Consider the following 15,711-nt stretch of genomic DNA (forward strand, 5'->3'; position numbering starts at 1 on the left):
GAAGCTGACTGGAAAGAATGAAGAGAGGAAATGTGAATGATTTGAAGATGCTCGAGATAAGTAGGAAGACTCTTCATGGGACATTACTTATATAACATGCCACATTACAAGCTTCGACTGCGGGGGAGCGCACAAGGAAAAAGGGACACTTACAATGATTGTTTGTAGCTCCCTCATCCGGTACGATACCATCATCAGTCAAAGAAGCTCGGCCGGGTCGTTTGTTCGAGATACTAATTCTGTAGAAGTGAGGGGCTTGGTTGTTGCTCAAGGTCTTGGGGCATGAAACGAAAAGTTTTCCATCATCCATGCCCCAACCGAACATGGAAACTGACTATCAGCTAGAGATTAGTTCATGCTTCGCAATTATGTGCTGCCGCCGTCAGTGTCAACATGGCTGGGCTGGGATACGACATGTGTTGTCAAGAGACGTGTTACCGTCCAACTATGGATGAAACAGTACTGTAGTATACGAGCGACCTATGATGTCTACCTAGCTTACAGAGTGCTATTATACAAACGTCTTATGTGCATCAACATGTGACTACAACATGTCCGAACCAAAACCAAACATGACAAACACCATAAAGCACTACTCATATTGCATTCTAAAGCTCAGCATAACCTGAAGGACCCATCTCTTCGAGCAGCTGCGGCACGGTCTTCCGAACCAGATCCCAAGCCCAAAGCTCCGTGCTATTGAACGGCATCTTCCACTCACCCAGCACGAAGTCCGAGCACAAGGGGCACTTCAGCTCCCTCGGGTCGAATTTCGATCTGCGGCGATGGGATTTCATCCAGCAGTTCTTCCCCACCACGTGGTTCTCCGAGGGGCATTTAACGCGCACAGCTGCGTGCGGATCTCGCCCTGTACCGAGAGGCTCCATACAGATAAAACAGTCCGTGTCGTCCAGTTTCCGAAGCTCCGCCTCCCTGAGCGGTGCGACCGCACTCTCGAGGAGGCTCTGTCTGGAGAACTCGTCTTTAAACCTCAAAGATGCGTTGCGTAGGAGGATATACTCGGTATGCTTGTAGTGGCCAGGGCTAGTGAGCATGCCACCTGCGTACGCACCACTCCGGAATCCCATAGAGCCCCTTTGGGTAATGGACACTACACTCCACTTGAACAGGCTGACAAATAGTGTGCCTAGGTCTTGGGGGAGGTTGGCCCTCATGACGTCTGTGTCGACGTGCCAGAATTCAAGGAATATTCGGCTGATGGAAGCGATTCGTGCCCTCGTCAGTCCTGGATCGTGGGCCAGGAGATGCGCAACAAGGTTGGAAACTTGCATGCGCGTATCAAAGTTGGCCGCGACAAAGTCAGCGAACAATGGTGCACAAAACGAGTTAATTAGAGAGCGTTCCCACTCGTCTCTCCCGCCGAACGAATCGATTTTTTCTGTCAGTTGAGCCGTAAGAACTCTTACTCGGTCCATGATATCAGGGGCGCTTTTCAGAACAGGCACAACCGTGACTTGCTCGCTTTCGTGAGGCTTACGGTCGCCAAGGTTGATTAAAAAAGTGAAGTCGGGCTGTTGACGGTGGGATTCAGTGTGCTGTTCGACAGATGGAAAATCTGGATCGAGCTCTCCATCGTTGGCCGGCCTCCGGGTGTGGGCTAACAATCGATAATTAAATTCATCCGCGAGTCGATTGCCGGTGTTGGCACCGGGCCAGAACCCTCGCCAAGGGAAGAAATATGATTGGGAGACAATTCGCCGCATAGCCGCAGCGTTGTTGTGAAGTTCAGTGATCCTGTTTGTATCGAACTCCTTGGTGGCATCGTCTGTTTCCAAGCATTCGCAGTAGGGACCATTTTCGACATGGTCCTTGTTGAAGCGGCAGGCTGTCTCGATTTTGCTGACTCGATTGACAAATTGATCATCCGCATTTCCTTCAACTCTAGTCGGAAGTCGCTGTCCCGCATCCATCAATGCCATATTGAGGAATTCGACCATGGATTTGACATATTGCTCAGTGGCTGCTTGTGCTTCTATGCAATTCTCATCAACCATACTCTCGGTAAGTCGTTTCGGTTTGGTGAAGGGCTGAAGGAATTTGCCGGTGCATTCGTGACAGGCAATATCATACACCTCGGATTGCTTGGCCAGAGCCTTCGGGTCTAGACACTCGGCGTATCTCGGGCTGGCGCATCGAATAATGTACTGGAAGGTATGCCGCGAAAACCTTCCCCCCGGAAAACATCTAAAGTTTCTCGTGAGAAGGATACACATGGTAAACGTGAGGGTGGCGACAATGTCGAGCAGTCCGTCAGCAAGACTCAAAGATTAGCATAAAAAGGACAAAAGTGTCAAGCCAAGGGTAGTCTGGTTGTTTTGTCTCTTTAAGAAGGATAACGGTGATGACATGGTATAGCCATAAGTTGCTGCTGGGCTGAGCATCCGGCCCATGGTCTGAGGGTCGAGAGAACCTCGAGTCATATTCAGGCATTGCTACTACATTGAGGGAAGTCAACAAAGGCCAACGACAACCCCTTTCTTTGACACTTTGAAAAGTAGTAGGTGATACCAAACATCCCGGTTGGGAAGATCTAGAGCCGTCTACATTGGCGGTCGGTTGCGGCAGCAGAACTATTCGAACTCGTCAAAGACAATGCGAGTCCAAAGGGAGAAGTCACGACTTTTGCGTATTAGTGGAAAATGACAATAGCAATGGCTCTTTCTGCCAAGTCACAGCACAATGCCCCCGGCGTAAGGAGAAGGTGCCCCTTGGGTTCTGGTCCAAGCTGCAAGACATTGTGCATGGAAGACACATGGCACTTGCTCAGAATCTCTTTCATGGTATCCAGGTGACGATACCACAGTTCCAAATGTCGTTTGGCGGCAGAGTGTGATGCCCAATTGGGCCAAAGACGAGAGATTGTAGACGACTGCAGGATGCAGCTGCACGGCGGCTCGTGGTGTAGGCCGACTGGCTGGGAGACCGCTGCCAGTTCGCCCTGTCTGTTCGGCCCAGGACGGCCATTTTGATTGGTTTACTTCCTGATGAGGGAATCCTAGACGATTCAGGCCCAAGAAGCGAGAGGCTTGGCTGGAAGAACCAGAGTGATGTTTTCGTTCCGTAGTCGCAATGAAGAGGGTGCGATGGAATGGGTTGGAAAGGTGTACTTGAGGAAGAAGAGGCGGGAGGTGGAGGAGCAGCTGAGTCATCGGTCCAATTAAGTAAGCCAGCCCCTCAAGGTCCCCAGGTCTTCTAGCTGAGCAACCGAGGCAGTTCTTGAGCTGTACGTACTTCGCAACTCACTGATGGCAGCAGAAGACGAGGTGGACAGGATCCATCGTGAGATCCATCCATTGACATTCCCCCGTCACCGACTCGCCTTTTTCCCACGATGGAACACCCGCAAGCCCCGCTGCCTACTCCGGACAGGCCTCAATTAGCCTTTGGCACTTGTCAACGTGTTCGATCGCGAGCTCACCAGGGCGGCGGGTACCAATTGACCCCTTGGTGGTCTTGATGCCCAACCAGCCAACTGCGATCTCCGTGTTTGCCTCCAACCGCACCGCCCTTTGCTCACTTATCACGTCCGGTAACGCAAAAGAACGCTCTGGAGGGGCGACTACCAAGCCTTCAAGAAGAAGAAGAAGAAGAAGAAGACGATCCAGCCAGACCAAGACCAACCAGTGCAGTCGCCGCCATCAGCAGGAGGCCATCAGCCCATTGCAGGAGAGTGGGAGACGAAAGCCTCACCTAATGTGACTGGCGGAAAGTGACCCCCCACGACACCATCAGCAATAGCTTCGAGAGACTACTTTTGGGCTACGAGCGGCCCGACGAGTGCGGGAACTGCTGCGGTAGGGGACCGTCGCCACGCCTACCACCGGTTCATTGGTTTGGCAGCTGCATGGACCGCGCATAATCGTGCCCAGCCTGCTCCTGAGTCTGCTGCATCTGGAGAATGCCTTCGTTTTTCGGCTGCTCCTTCGATGCGGATATACAGTCTTACACTCCCTTCTTCTTCTATTTCTCCTCCGCATTCGCTGCACTATGCCACTCTTGCATATGCGCCCCCTGTGTTATCCTCTCGGATTCACCACGGAACCTCCTTCAACCCAGGCGAGCTGCCAGCTACCTTACACCGTCAGTGACCCCCGTCCATCTTGCCCATCATCTCATCCATAGCAGCCCAAGGGATGTTGAGGTTAAATATGTCTCGTGGACCTTTGACACCCTATCTGCTACGCAGGTTGTTCTTCTTTCTCTGCTTCCACGTTCACCATGTCACAAACTGTTCTTTTCGTACGATTCCGATCTCCCTCTATTGTGATACTTTGATCATTACTGTACCATTCATATCTTCTATTATTCGACTCAACAACATCACCGGCTATCTTTCCCCGGATACTGAATGTATATCCCCCAACCCCTCAATGGCCGAGTGCCGAGAAGCTTCGGTCTTGAGACAGAGTCTCGCTCCCCCGGTTTTGAGGTGGCAGCGCGTGCAGGCAAACACTACAATACCGTCACAAAGAGACAGGTCTCGATATCAGGTGGACAGACCACCAACCTGACCGTTGGTGTCACGGTGGGGGTGGCCATCCTCGTATTCATTCTGGGCGCTGGAGCCTTTCTCTACTATTACCGAGTGTCTCTCAAAAAGATCAGTCGCCGTCGACATCGTCGTCGCCGACGCCATCACTCCCACAAGTCTTACAGCTCAAGGAGCTCAAAGAGCTCGGCCGACGACGGCCCCGCCTCTCATCCACCTCCTCGAGGGCCGCCCTCCGCGCCACGCTCTACCGCCCCTTCTGCCACGCCTGCTGATCCCCCTGCCGACGCGCCGGCCGATGCTCCAGCCGACCCTCCCGCCGACCCTCCAGCTGATGCCCCAGCTGAGAAGTAGTCTTGGGTGGGTGTTACACCCTCACCCCGGGCGAGACTCAATACTAGGGAGAGGGCTTGTAAAAGAAAGTCTCAGGTACATTGTGTCCTTCACTATAAAGCTTCAACAAACTGACATGAAAGAAGGATTCCATGACCTGACGTGAGTTGTATTATGCAGAATTTGACATTTGTTCGGAGCGGGAGTTGGCGAATGAAATTTCCAAGGCGAACCCAGGCGCCACTATCTTTCCTATTGAACCCAGCAGTGTTGTACGTTTGCGGTGTGTATAATCTTGAATCGATGATTGTTGTTTTGGTCTGTGTCTAAAGCAGCTCGGCTTATGTATCTCTTGGTTCTATATGAACTTGGTCTTGCCTTTGAACCTCCAACCAGTATTTGGAACACTCGCCTTCTTGCTCAGAAGGGCCGAACCTCCCAACATGCCTCCCTCGGGAGACCGGCTTCATCACTGTACAGTTACACAGCCTCCATCTCATTGTCATTCACAATCGCAGCTCCATTACCAGCGGCCTCCCTTCTCAGATCTCGAGCTTCCGGCGGGATACCGCACAAAGAATCAAAGAACGAGTAGCAGCACTCGTTACAAGTCACCTCCCTGTCACCATGTATATCGTCTTCCGTAGCGAACTGCTCCAGCCGGAAGTTGGGGTCTACGCCCCATCCCATTTCTAATCCCATATCCTGGCCAGGCGCCGGCCCGTAGTCGATGAAGCCGTCGCCCAGCGGCAAGTCCATACCGGGAACCATGCCCATTCCCATTCCCATTCCCATACCAGCTACCGGAGCTGGATGCATGGGCATAGCCGTCATGGGAGGCGTAGGCATGAATCGTATCGTAGGCTCTCGAGGCTGCGAAGAATGTTTACTCCTGCGGTTAGACTTCACCTTGGCCTTCCGCTTTGCTTTCTTGCAAGTCTTCTTGGGCTTCGCCTTTCGTTTGGCATGGTGATGCTGATGGCCGTGTTTATGATGGTGGTGGTGATGACGATGCGTCCACCCATGGACGTGCGGGTGACGGGCAGAATGTACGTGGGCATCCATTTCAGGCTTCGAATGTACGTGATGGATATGAGATTTATGTATAGGAGGCTTGTGAGGGTGGACATGCTGTACTTGATGGTCCATCTTTTTCCGCGGCTTGGGAGAGAAAACGCAGTTGAAGCAGAAGTATATGAGGCTCACGGCAGCCAGGCCTCCGACGAGACAGCCGATGAGCATTCCTGCTATTCTGCCTTCCTCGCCACGACGCACCAAATGACTTGCCGGGACTGGGGATATTGGTATTGGCGCCATGTCAGGGGCGGCCGAGGTCTGGCCTCAGCTGGTTTGTGCCGTTTCTCGTGTTCTAGTCATCGGCTTGTTCGCTGTTCTAGCATCGCCATGACTATTTCGTTTTCCCCATTCCACTCAGAGGGAGAAGTGACTATAGTTGTATGAATCATTTTTGACCTCTTCTAAGCTTGTTAGCATCGTTGATCTACAAAAGCCAGTTTGCCCCAAGCTATGTCTTAAGGAGGAACAATGAGACACTTGGAAATAGCGAAGCAAGCGGTAAACCCACGACAACCGGTCACGACAATCTATCTCTTCACGCAGTCTCGAAAAGAGGTTGTTTCAGGCACGCCTTCACGATCCCCAGAAAGTAAATTCCAAACAATCGAATGAGGCAGTACAACGTAGCACTCTCATCAAGCCACCGCACGCTCGGTACCCAGCCATGTTTGCGTTTGCGTCTACGATACAAGCTGGCCATTGCTGACTCTGCGACCTCTGCATCCCAAACACGTGCTTGCGGCAGCTCAGGTAGCAAATAAGACGGGACGGGAGGGAGGCTGCAATTATTCTAGATTCTACTTTATCCTACAAACCACACATTTAGCCGTCCATCCACCCCTTCGACCACACCGCTGCCGAAAATTCAAAGTCAAGAGAAGTCCGGGTATTGCCTCCGTGCTACTGGGTATTGCCATTCCAAGCCGTCGTCGAAATCATCGCTCATCAATCTATGTACGGAAAAGAGAAACTGGGTATCTCATATACGCACTTCCTCTGAGGAAAACATAACATAGAAACCTCCCCCTCAACCCCTCCGCCGACCGCGCCTTTCCTCCCTCCTCTCCTCCCTCTCCCGAATCTGCACCAAAACAGACCCTATAGCCTCTTGCACCTTGCCCGAGCGCTCCATAAACGCATCGTAAAACTCGCAGTCGGCGTGTCCGGGCTGTCGCTCGTTCAAAGAGATGAGCGTGTTGGATAACGTCTCCATCTCCTCTTTCAGCGGCGCATAGTCGGTCCCGTATCCGCGTCGGCGGCGGCGGTGGGTATCGTCATCGCCGCGATGGTGTCTTGACGGCGAGGAGGGCGAGCCGGGTGCGTGTGAAGGGTACCCGTTGTCGCGGCTGTGGCGCCTTCTCCGGTCACGGTCATCGTCTTTGCCACCACTGCCGTGTCGTCTCCCGTGAGAGCGATCTTGCGAATGTCCACGAGAGTATGAATCGCGGTCTCGGCTGCCTCTTCGTCCCTTGCCATGTCTCCGCCTCATGTCTTCCTCTTCATCGTCCTCCCCTCCCCCGCCACCGAAGCGCTCCATAGCTTTGGAAAAGATGTTCTTGCCCAGGTGCTCCAGCATCTCCATGTCCATATTCGGAACGCCGCCTCTAGCGCGCTCGTCTTCGTCGTGGCCATGGTTTTTGGGTGTGCTAAGGCGCCGGTCATTTCTGTGTCCTCCTCCATTCTTGTCTTCATCGCCGCCGCCGCCGCTCAGCTTCTTCATGTACTTTTGTACTGCATATTCGACGAGTCCTCGAGCGAGGGTTTCGATAATGATTTCGATTTGGCCGTGATTATTGCCGCCTCCGCCTCCGCCCCTGCCGCTGTGTCGGTTGCGATTGCGGCTGCCGCGGTTCGGGGACGGCGCGGTGTTGCGGGAGCGTGTCAGTGTGCGTAGTAAGCCATCCATGACCACGGGGGATCGGGATGCATTGGGTTTCCTTGTGCTGGTTGTGCGAATGTGGTAAAATGTGAGTTGAGCGAGTGTGAAAGTTGTAAAGAGTGAGCGCTCAGTGGTGTAAGTGAATCACTCTCGGATAGTAAGGGTGCAAAAGAATGAAAAGGGAAAAGTGAGAAAAGAGGAAATGAATCGCTCTTCTTTTTCTTTTCTGAGGCCCTCTTCGACTTTATTTTTCCACTTCAGTAGCTTGCGGGTTAAAGCTTCTTAGCTTGGTCGTTGGTGGCACGGCGAGTCGCGCGGGTGGTTATTGGTCATGTGGTGATGGTGTTTTCTCATGTGATTGAGTGTCCGTCTGCCTGTGTGCAAGTGAGACAGTAGCACTCAGGCGCTGAAGAGAACTGGTGAGTATTAAGTAGTCAGTCGGTCGCTCTTTCCAACTCTTTGCAGGCAGAGGGTAAAATGACTTTCTCTGTTTTCGAAATGACCCGCGGTCTGGTGCGGATTCAGCGTGGCTCAGTTTTTGTTTTTGGGCAGTGTGATTGATTGTTTTGTTGGTGGTGACTAAATGAGCGAGTGAGGTGACAGCGACAGAGTCACAGACTAGGCGCAGCGTGTGAGGCAACCCGGGGAAAAGCGGGTTATCGTCGGAAAAGTTGTTTCGCTGCCTAAGAGACATTGCATGTGAACTTTTGGCTGATTCTGTGTTTATTCGTGGTTTGCTTCCAAAGTCCAAGAGGTCTTTGGTGGTTATTGAAGCTCCGAATATTTGTGCTTTCGGCCTTACCGCGTAGGTATGTGAAGGAACAGCCGTACACGATGGTCAGCTGGAGGTGAAACTGCGAACGCTTCTTCAACTTGGAAACGACTGTCATGAATAATTATCTTCATATCGCGGTGTCCAAAACCTCCTTCATCATCAAGACCTCATCCTCTGGGCAAGTGCTTCGGTGCTACACTGAGAGTAATGTCATGCTCGCTCATAGGCCGTTCTGAGACGTCAAACCTAGCATAATGCTTGACACTTCTGCATACCCTTCATTGACAGACACAAGAGACTGGTTTGAATATGTCCATTTGACAATAATTGCGCCGTGTTACCGGCAAGTTCGTGCTGGACCGCCTCTTCCACCGGTGCCTAGCACTAGGGGCACTATGTTTATCATTGATCATGCCATCCTAGGCACTTTTCCCCAGCGACGCCTTGTAAATGCACATATGCCAGCCATGAGAACCATTACGTGAGACTTTCCCCTTAGCTGAGAAGCTCCTTGATGTCCTCGATCCGCGCAAGCTTCTTCTCCTCGTCGCTCATCATTCCTAAAGACGTAGCACTAAGGGTATCAAGTCAGCAAATACTCGGTCATCCAGCACACCGGATGGGTCAACTCACATAAACTTCTTCCGGTCCTGTACCCGAAGCATCCTTTCCTCCACGCTCCCCTTGACGATGAAGCGGTAGACCTTAACCTCCTCGTCTTGGCCCATGCGATGCACACGATCAATCGCTTGAGCCTCAACTGCGAAACTCCACCAAGGATCCATCATATACACTCTCTTCGCAGACGTCAAGTTCAGCCCCACGCCACCAGCACGAAGACTGATGAGCAGCACGGTGAATGTCTTTGACTCTTGGAACTCAGTCAGGACCGCCGCGCGAGCCTTCTGCGCCATGGATCCGTCGAGGCGGAGGAACTTAATGTTCACCCGTGCCAAAGCAGGCTCAATTAGTGTCAAGAACGATGTAAATTGGCTGAAGACAACAGACTTGACCCGCGGCTGCTCCCTTCTCAGGTCACGCAGGGCCTTGATCAAAGTCACGACCTTGGCCGAGGAGTTATTCACACCCAAGCGCTGTAGACTAATCTTGGATTTCTTGAACACGTCCGGGTCGTCGTCGTGGCGAACAACCTCAAATAGGTCGCGATAGTTGATCTCGGCTCGACAGTTGGGGCAGGTCGGCACCTTATGCCGATCTGTTTGGTGCTTCATGTAGTCCAGAAGGCACTTCTTGCAAGCAGAGTGCCAACAACCAGTGACCGTCTGCTCGACCATGGGCTCTTCGGCGCAGATCGGACACTCGCTCTCGGCTTCGTCGCGGATCTGGCCGAGGATATGGGCTCCAAAAGCAGCTGTGTTGGACTCTGTTTCGGATATAGCTGCTGTGAAATGTTCAATCAGGGAACCTAGGTCCATGTCGTCCGCAAGACCGGCAGCCATGTCAGCTGCAGCTCCAGCTTCTACCTCGTCCGCGACGAGCTCCTTGTTTCGTACCAAAACCGGGTGGCAACAAGACTGTCGTAGGCGCAAAATGTGGGCAAAAATGCTAGTGAACGCTTTCATCACCGTGCCTGCTTCGACGTTCTCTCTGAACGATTGCTTGGCTCTCGTAAAGATGTAATCGTAAATCTCTCGTTCGGTCTGACTGAGCTCGACATCAACGATTTCAACATGTTTCGGTGGAAGGGGTACCAGTCTTCCAAGGGTTAGCTAAGGTGTGACAATCCAGGGTGCATTCACTTACGGCTCGCCCTCGGGCGTCTTCATGTCTTTGGTACGCCTGAGAACTAGAGGCTCCAACACGGTCTGCACCACGTCAAGTGCCCTCATAAAGTCCTTGGACTCGAAAGGGACAGTGATGAAAGTCTTCCAGAACGAAAAGTTGTTCCAAGGCTCCACACGAAGGAAGCGAACCAGACTGAACAGATCCTCCAGCTTGTTGACGATTGGCGTTCCAGTCAACACCCATCTGTGTTCGGCAGATATTTCGTAACACGCTTTGGCAGTTTTTGACTGTCGATTCTTGATGTGATGGCCCTCATCCAGAATGACGCGGAAAAAGTTGAGCGAGAACAGTCCGGTATGAGACGACTTGTCACCCTTTCTAGCCGCAACTTGGTTGAACTCTGACAACACCACACCGTAGCTGGTAATGACCACATCAGGCGCAGACGCTGCGCTCGCGGCACAACATACGGCCTGAAGATTATTGGCCTTTTCGTTGCCATAGTACACGATGGCCTTGAGAGTGCCTTCTTTTGAGGCCTTCTCAGCTTCACTATGCCACTGCGCCAACAATGACATTGGTGCCACGACGAGTGTTGTACAAGGCGCATCTAGCACGCTCGATGAGTTGGAGGCAAGCCTTGGAAGCTCATTGACGGACGTAGGAACACTACCCATCGCCTTGGCTTGCCGCGCGACGTCAGAGCGGTGGGTGTGGACTAGACTGAGCATCTGGATGGTCTTGCCGAGACCCATCTCATCGGCTAGGATACCACCGAGGCAGTTTTGCTCTTGAACAGGAAAATCGAGAGAAAGGTCTCCCGAGTATGGGTTGACGTAGAAATGCTGCTGGTCGTGAACCTGAGGAAGCTCCTTTTCGTCCGTATCCTTGAGTGGCCATGTGTATTCCTCCCACAGAGGGTGCATGCTTGGCTCCCTGTTGCTCTTCTGGTCCTTTTCCTTGGTCATCATCCAATGCAACGCTTGCTTCTGGTAGGGTCTCAGGTTCATAGCAAAGGTATCGGCAGGTTCCGCTTCGGGTGTGTTAAAGTCGAATGATTGGGCCTTGCGGTAAAGGGCATCAAGCTGGTCTTGCTCCAGCTCTTCACCCTCCTCTTGCTCGTCTGAAGGGGGCGAAGACCCGGGTGCTCGATCGGTTGTCTTGGGAGTGTCTTTCTCCTTTTTCTCATCCATCTCTGCAGCCTGCAGCAAGCCTTGCCGTTGGTGTTTGGACGCTGTGGCATTGGCTCGCGTAGGTTCAAGATTGATCTCGGAAAAGAGCTTCACCAACGCCACCTGCCTAAGACGAAGCTCCTTCTCCTCGGTCGATTCTTTCTCCTCGAAGAAATTGGTCGCCCTGTTTTCTGATACCTTGAACCCAGGCCGATGGAATGCTGAGGCAAGCAAATGACACTTCAGCTGGATGAAAACGGTGTCGTTCGTTCGCAGACGCTCAGGGGCATATACGCAGGTACCCTCAAACTTGCATATCTGCTGGTCCATCAACGTTGAGACCCATTCGGCTGTTTCTTTCTCCAACCTGCCAATCTCTGACCCGCTGCTGTTTGTGAACCGCACTAGGACGTCGTTTCGCTTTGAACTTGCAGCTGGGCCACGCGGCGGAGCGTTCGCGACGCCGAACTTCGTATGTAACTTGGACTTTGGCGGTTGGATTTTTTGCCGCTCAATCCTGACTACATCGCCGTGGTTAAGCAGATTTGTCCCGCTCCGTGTCGCCCAGCCCTCAACACCGAGGGAACCTATATATCTTGCCTCGGGCATGGTTCGTCTGATCGCAGGCTTTGGTGTATCCTCCATGGGAATTTCTTGCTTTATGGTGTTGGCCGCGGCTGGTGGTGGTCGAGAAATGGCATTCAGAGCCGGAGATTTCTTCTTGAGGTTCTTCCACGTGCCATCAAAGTACATATTGACGGCTCGCTCGAGGTTATTGTCGCAGCTATCCCGAATTATATCCAGCACCTCCGCCGTAACCTTGTCTCCTATGAAGCTCTCAAAGGTTTCCTGGTCGAAGGTCATGGCGGACTCTTCGCGCTGCATATTTGAAGACGGGCCGGATCGGTTGGAGGCATCGTCGACTGGCTGTTCTACAAGCGGTCCGCGTGGTTTCGAGGGCGAAGACGGGGGCTCAGCATCCTCGCTCTTGATCTGGGGCGATTGATCGTCGACATCTTGGAAAAATCGCTGCTTCGGTTGCGTTGGTGGGGTGGGTAACACCGGGCTGGATTGATGGCTCAACACATCGGAGTCCGAGGCGGCAAAGAAGCGTCTCCTCTTCGCCGGGGGTTCAGGAGACTGTGGGTATTCCATAGCTGTTCAGGCTGCCGCCATGAAGGTTTCCACGATGGCGGGTCGTATTGGGTGGTGTGCCACTGACACTGAACGAGACGAACCGCCACAAAAAGTTACCTGGGCAAGGGACCTGGGTTCGGAAGACGCGAGGCGAATCAGTCAGCGCGACGGGGCGCGTCGGGTCGTCATGTGACTGCGTGTCTACTGAGATAAGTCAATTAAGAGACACCCCAGCAAAGACGTCATTACCCGCAACCACAAAGTTCGACCTCGGAGTTTTAGTGCACCTACACAGTGTAGCAGCAGCAGTGGACAAAAAAAGGCCCCACAGCTTTCCATCCAGCTGCAACTCGCGAATTTCAGAAGCAGCACCGACATGGCGCATCACACCAGCGTCTTTTTCTGAATGAATCGCACAACACGGATCGCCGGCCATGGCCTGAGAAGGCTCGTTCAGACCCCTCCACAGGGCACAAGGGGTATTGTCACAGACGCAGACGTCGTCAAGGCGAGGAAATACTGCCAATCGCAGCTGCAGTACGACCGCATCCCATCCCCCGAATCAAGAGGTGGATCTTGACCGTTCCAAAAGATTCTGACTTTCCCAAAAAGACACAGCGACTACGATGCGCATATAATAAGCCGCCTCGTCCCGGCGCGCGCAACAGACACCTACCTCGCCCTCCGCAGCCTCAACCTCGAACTAGTCCGCCTCCCCGAGCTCGTCTCCAACCCGACCATCGGTCAGATGCGCATGCAGTTCTGGCGCGACTCCATCGACAAGACCTTTGCCGGCGCCCCCCCGGCCGAACCGATATGCGTGCTCCTCCACCAGGCGCTGCAGGACCTGCGCGCGCGCTCGTCAGGCAACGCCACAGCGAGCTCCATCAAGTTCTGGGTGCAGCGGCTCGTCAAGACACGGGCGAAACACATGGACAATAGACCGTATGCGTCGCTGGCCGCGCTGGAGGAGTACGCCGAGAACACGTACTCGACGCTCATGTACGCCACGCTAGCATCGATGCCACTCCGCTCCATGCAGGTGGATCACCTGGCGAGTCACATTGGCAAGGCGTGCGGCATCGTGGCCGTCTTGCGCGGTATCCCCGTGCTGGCTGCGCCGCAGCAGCAGCCCGCGAAATCCCATGCCGGACCGGGCGGCGGACGACAGGATCCCGCGCTTCTCCTTCCGCTAGATGTCATGGCGGAGGTCAACCTGAGGGAGGAGGATGTCTTCCGATACGGCCCGCAGGCAGAGGGCTTCCAGGACGCCGTGTTCAAGGTGGCTACGCGGGCAAACGACCACCTCATTACGGCGCGGGAGATGCTCAAGAACCTCAAGGCTGGGCAGGACGCCGGTCACGAGTTTGAGCACCAGGGAGAGGCGGAGCACGTGTACGAGCCGGAAGAGGATGACACGCAGCGGGACCTTCGACGAGGGTTCGGAGTGCTGCTTGAGGCTGTGCCGGCGCAAGAGTACCTCACGAATCTCGAGGGGACCAACTTTGACCCTTGGACGGTGAAGGCGAGCTGGAAACTGCCTTGGCGTCTCTGGCGTGCGACGAGCAAGAGCCAGATCTAAGTGGCCACAATGAAAACGGTTCTGTACAATCACGTATCTGACGGTGTTACAACATCAGTGGGTTGGCTGTGTAAGAGTGCAGTGTAAGACTAGCTTGGCTTCTGGTTGAAGAGGCCGTGTTAAAAAGTAATCATGCTCCCCATGAGGCCTAGGTAATCATTTCTCAATCATAACTGAGTTGAAGCGTAAACCCCATCGAGAGACCCAGTGCTGACATTTCCGTCACCTGGATTGGCCGGCCCGTCCGCGGGGACAGTGCTAATGACCAACCTAATCACGCGCCACACGGCCGTGGCTGGAGCTTCCTTTGCACCCCCACATTTCCTTGAGATCCCAGCGCCAGCCACATTTCGGAGAATTCCACTTTTGTGGCGCATGAACTCCCGAAATAATTTGGCAATCGTTAATTGGAGCTTCTTTCGAACCTCGAATCATCCCCAGTATAGCGTCAATGTCGATATCAAGATGTTGTACGAACTCATAGGAATTGTAAGTCGCTCCCCTTATTCTGCTGCCGATATATTCTCTCTGAAATAAGTAACTAACATCATCACAGGTGCGACCGGGCTCCCTCGCCGAGGTGAAAGAGTACGCGATCCCTCCATCTCTACCCATAACCCCCTTCGATCCCAGGACCTCAATACCTCCCGCCATCTACCATTGCAAACCCTCTCCATCATACAAGACCTCAAGTCCAAGTCTCATCTAACCAATTACTCTCTACAGAATCGCCCTCACCGCCGGTCAAATCGTCCTCCGCAACGGCGGCGTCATCCGCGGCATCTCCAACTGGGGCGTCTTCACCCTCCCGCGCCCCGTCGCAAAGGCCCAGATGAAGCACAAGGCGGGCCACTACTTTGTCATGCGCTACGACGCCTCATCTGCCACCCACAACGACATGCGCACCACCATCAACCTCGACCCCCGCGTCATCCGCACTGCCCACGTCAAGCTCGGCGACGGCAAGCTCGAGACCATGGCCCGCTTCGGAGACGTCAAGTGGGATCAATGAGCGCGTTTTCAGGGGAAGGAAGAGGAAGACGGCCCCCAGACGTGAGAGGGGCATGGAATGATACAAGGGAGTTCGTGGATCATCACCGCCGCGGATGAAGAGTGGGAGACCGCATAGCACGGGGTGTACAATTCTCCTTCGCGTGGGAGTCGGGAATCGTGGCTCGCGGGCCTTAAAATGACAGTTGTTGTATGATACGGGATCCACCCCCGAGCCGGCGCCGGGGACGTTTGATTGCGCATGGATAGAGCCGACGATAGTTCGGAGTGTATAAATATGTGGCACGCCACTGATATAACTTGGACGTAATGATTTACTAAACCACTGCGTATAAAAAGAATATGCACTTTTTTTGCACTCAGGCTTTTGTCAATCTGATATTCGCAGTTCACAACTGCATGCGCTAGGCTAATGCTGAAAATCTCTACCCTTGGCCATGGTATCTGGTCTCCCGACGTAGCCTATCTCTGTGGTTTCAGCGGCCTCGC

General features: G+C 53.4%; 7 protein-coding genes across 7 annotated transcripts; 3 read left to right on the plus strand and 4 right to left on the minus strand.

Moving 5' to 3' along the window:
- Nucleotides 1-608: 608 nt before the first annotated feature.
- On the minus strand, nt 609-1,940 carry CPAR01_13754 (uncharacterized protein; the record flags this gene model as incomplete). Its single annotated transcript, XM_060498006.1, has 1 exon — nt 609-1,940. The coding sequence occupies one exon, from the start codon at nt 1,938-1,940 to the stop codon at nt 609-611; it is 1,332 nt and encodes a 443-aa protein (XP_060343474.1).
- A 2,429-nt stretch (nt 1,941-4,369) lies between these two features.
- Nucleotides 4,370-4,864, plus strand: CPAR01_13755 (uncharacterized protein; the record flags this gene model as incomplete). Its single annotated transcript, XM_060498007.1, has 1 exon — nt 4,370-4,864. One exon carries the CDS (start codon nt 4,370-4,372, stop codon nt 4,862-4,864), a length of 495 nt encoding a protein of 164 aa, XP_060343475.1.
- A 459-nt stretch (nt 4,865-5,323) lies between these two features.
- On the minus strand, nt 5,324-6,085 carry CPAR01_13756 (uncharacterized protein; the record flags this gene model as incomplete). The annotated part of the gene is made up of 1 exon (XM_060498008.1): nt 5,324-6,085. The coding sequence occupies one exon, from the start codon at nt 6,083-6,085 to the stop codon at nt 5,324-5,326; it is 762 nt and encodes a 253-aa protein (XP_060343476.1).
- Nucleotides 6,086-6,947: 862 nt separating this feature from the next.
- Nucleotides 6,948-7,826, minus strand: CPAR01_13757 (uncharacterized protein; the record flags this gene model as incomplete). Its single annotated transcript, XM_060498009.1, has 1 exon — nt 6,948-7,826. One exon carries the CDS (start codon nt 7,824-7,826, stop codon nt 6,948-6,950), a length of 879 nt encoding a protein of 292 aa, XP_060343477.1.
- A 1,243-nt stretch (nt 7,827-9,069) lies between these two features.
- Nucleotides 9,070-12,647, minus strand: CPAR01_13758 (SNF2 family domain-containing protein; the record flags this gene model as incomplete). The annotated part of the gene is made up of 3 exons (XM_060498010.1): nt 9,070-9,148; nt 9,208-10,290; nt 10,339-12,647. 3 exons carry the CDS (start codon nt 12,645-12,647, stop codon nt 9,070-9,072), a joined length of 3,471 nt encoding a protein of 1,156 aa, XP_060343478.1.
- A 388-nt stretch (nt 12,648-13,035) lies between these two features.
- On the plus strand, nt 13,036-14,211 carry CPAR01_13759 (squalene/phytoene synthase; the record flags this gene model as incomplete). The annotated part of the gene is made up of 2 exons (XM_060498011.1): nt 13,036-13,166; nt 13,242-14,211. 2 exons carry the CDS (start codon nt 13,036-13,038, stop codon nt 14,209-14,211), a joined length of 1,101 nt encoding a protein of 366 aa, XP_060343479.1.
- Nucleotides 14,212-14,676: 465 nt separating this feature from the next.
- CPAR01_13760 (30S ribosomal protein S6) lies at nt 14,677-15,223 on the plus strand (the record flags this gene model as incomplete). The annotated part of the gene is made up of 3 exons (XM_060498012.1): nt 14,677-14,700; nt 14,768-14,799; nt 14,938-15,223. 3 exons carry the CDS (start codon nt 14,677-14,679, stop codon nt 15,221-15,223), a joined length of 342 nt encoding a protein of 113 aa, XP_060343480.1.
- Nucleotides 15,224-15,711: the final 488 nt, after the last annotated feature.

Source organism: Colletotrichum paranaense, assembly GCF_030867605.1.
Source record: "Colletotrichum paranaense strain IMI 384185 chromosome Unknown Scaffold_13.1, whole genome shotgun sequence".
NCBI lineage: Eukaryota > Fungi > Ascomycota > Sordariomycetes > Glomerellales > Glomerellaceae > Colletotrichum > Colletotrichum paranaense.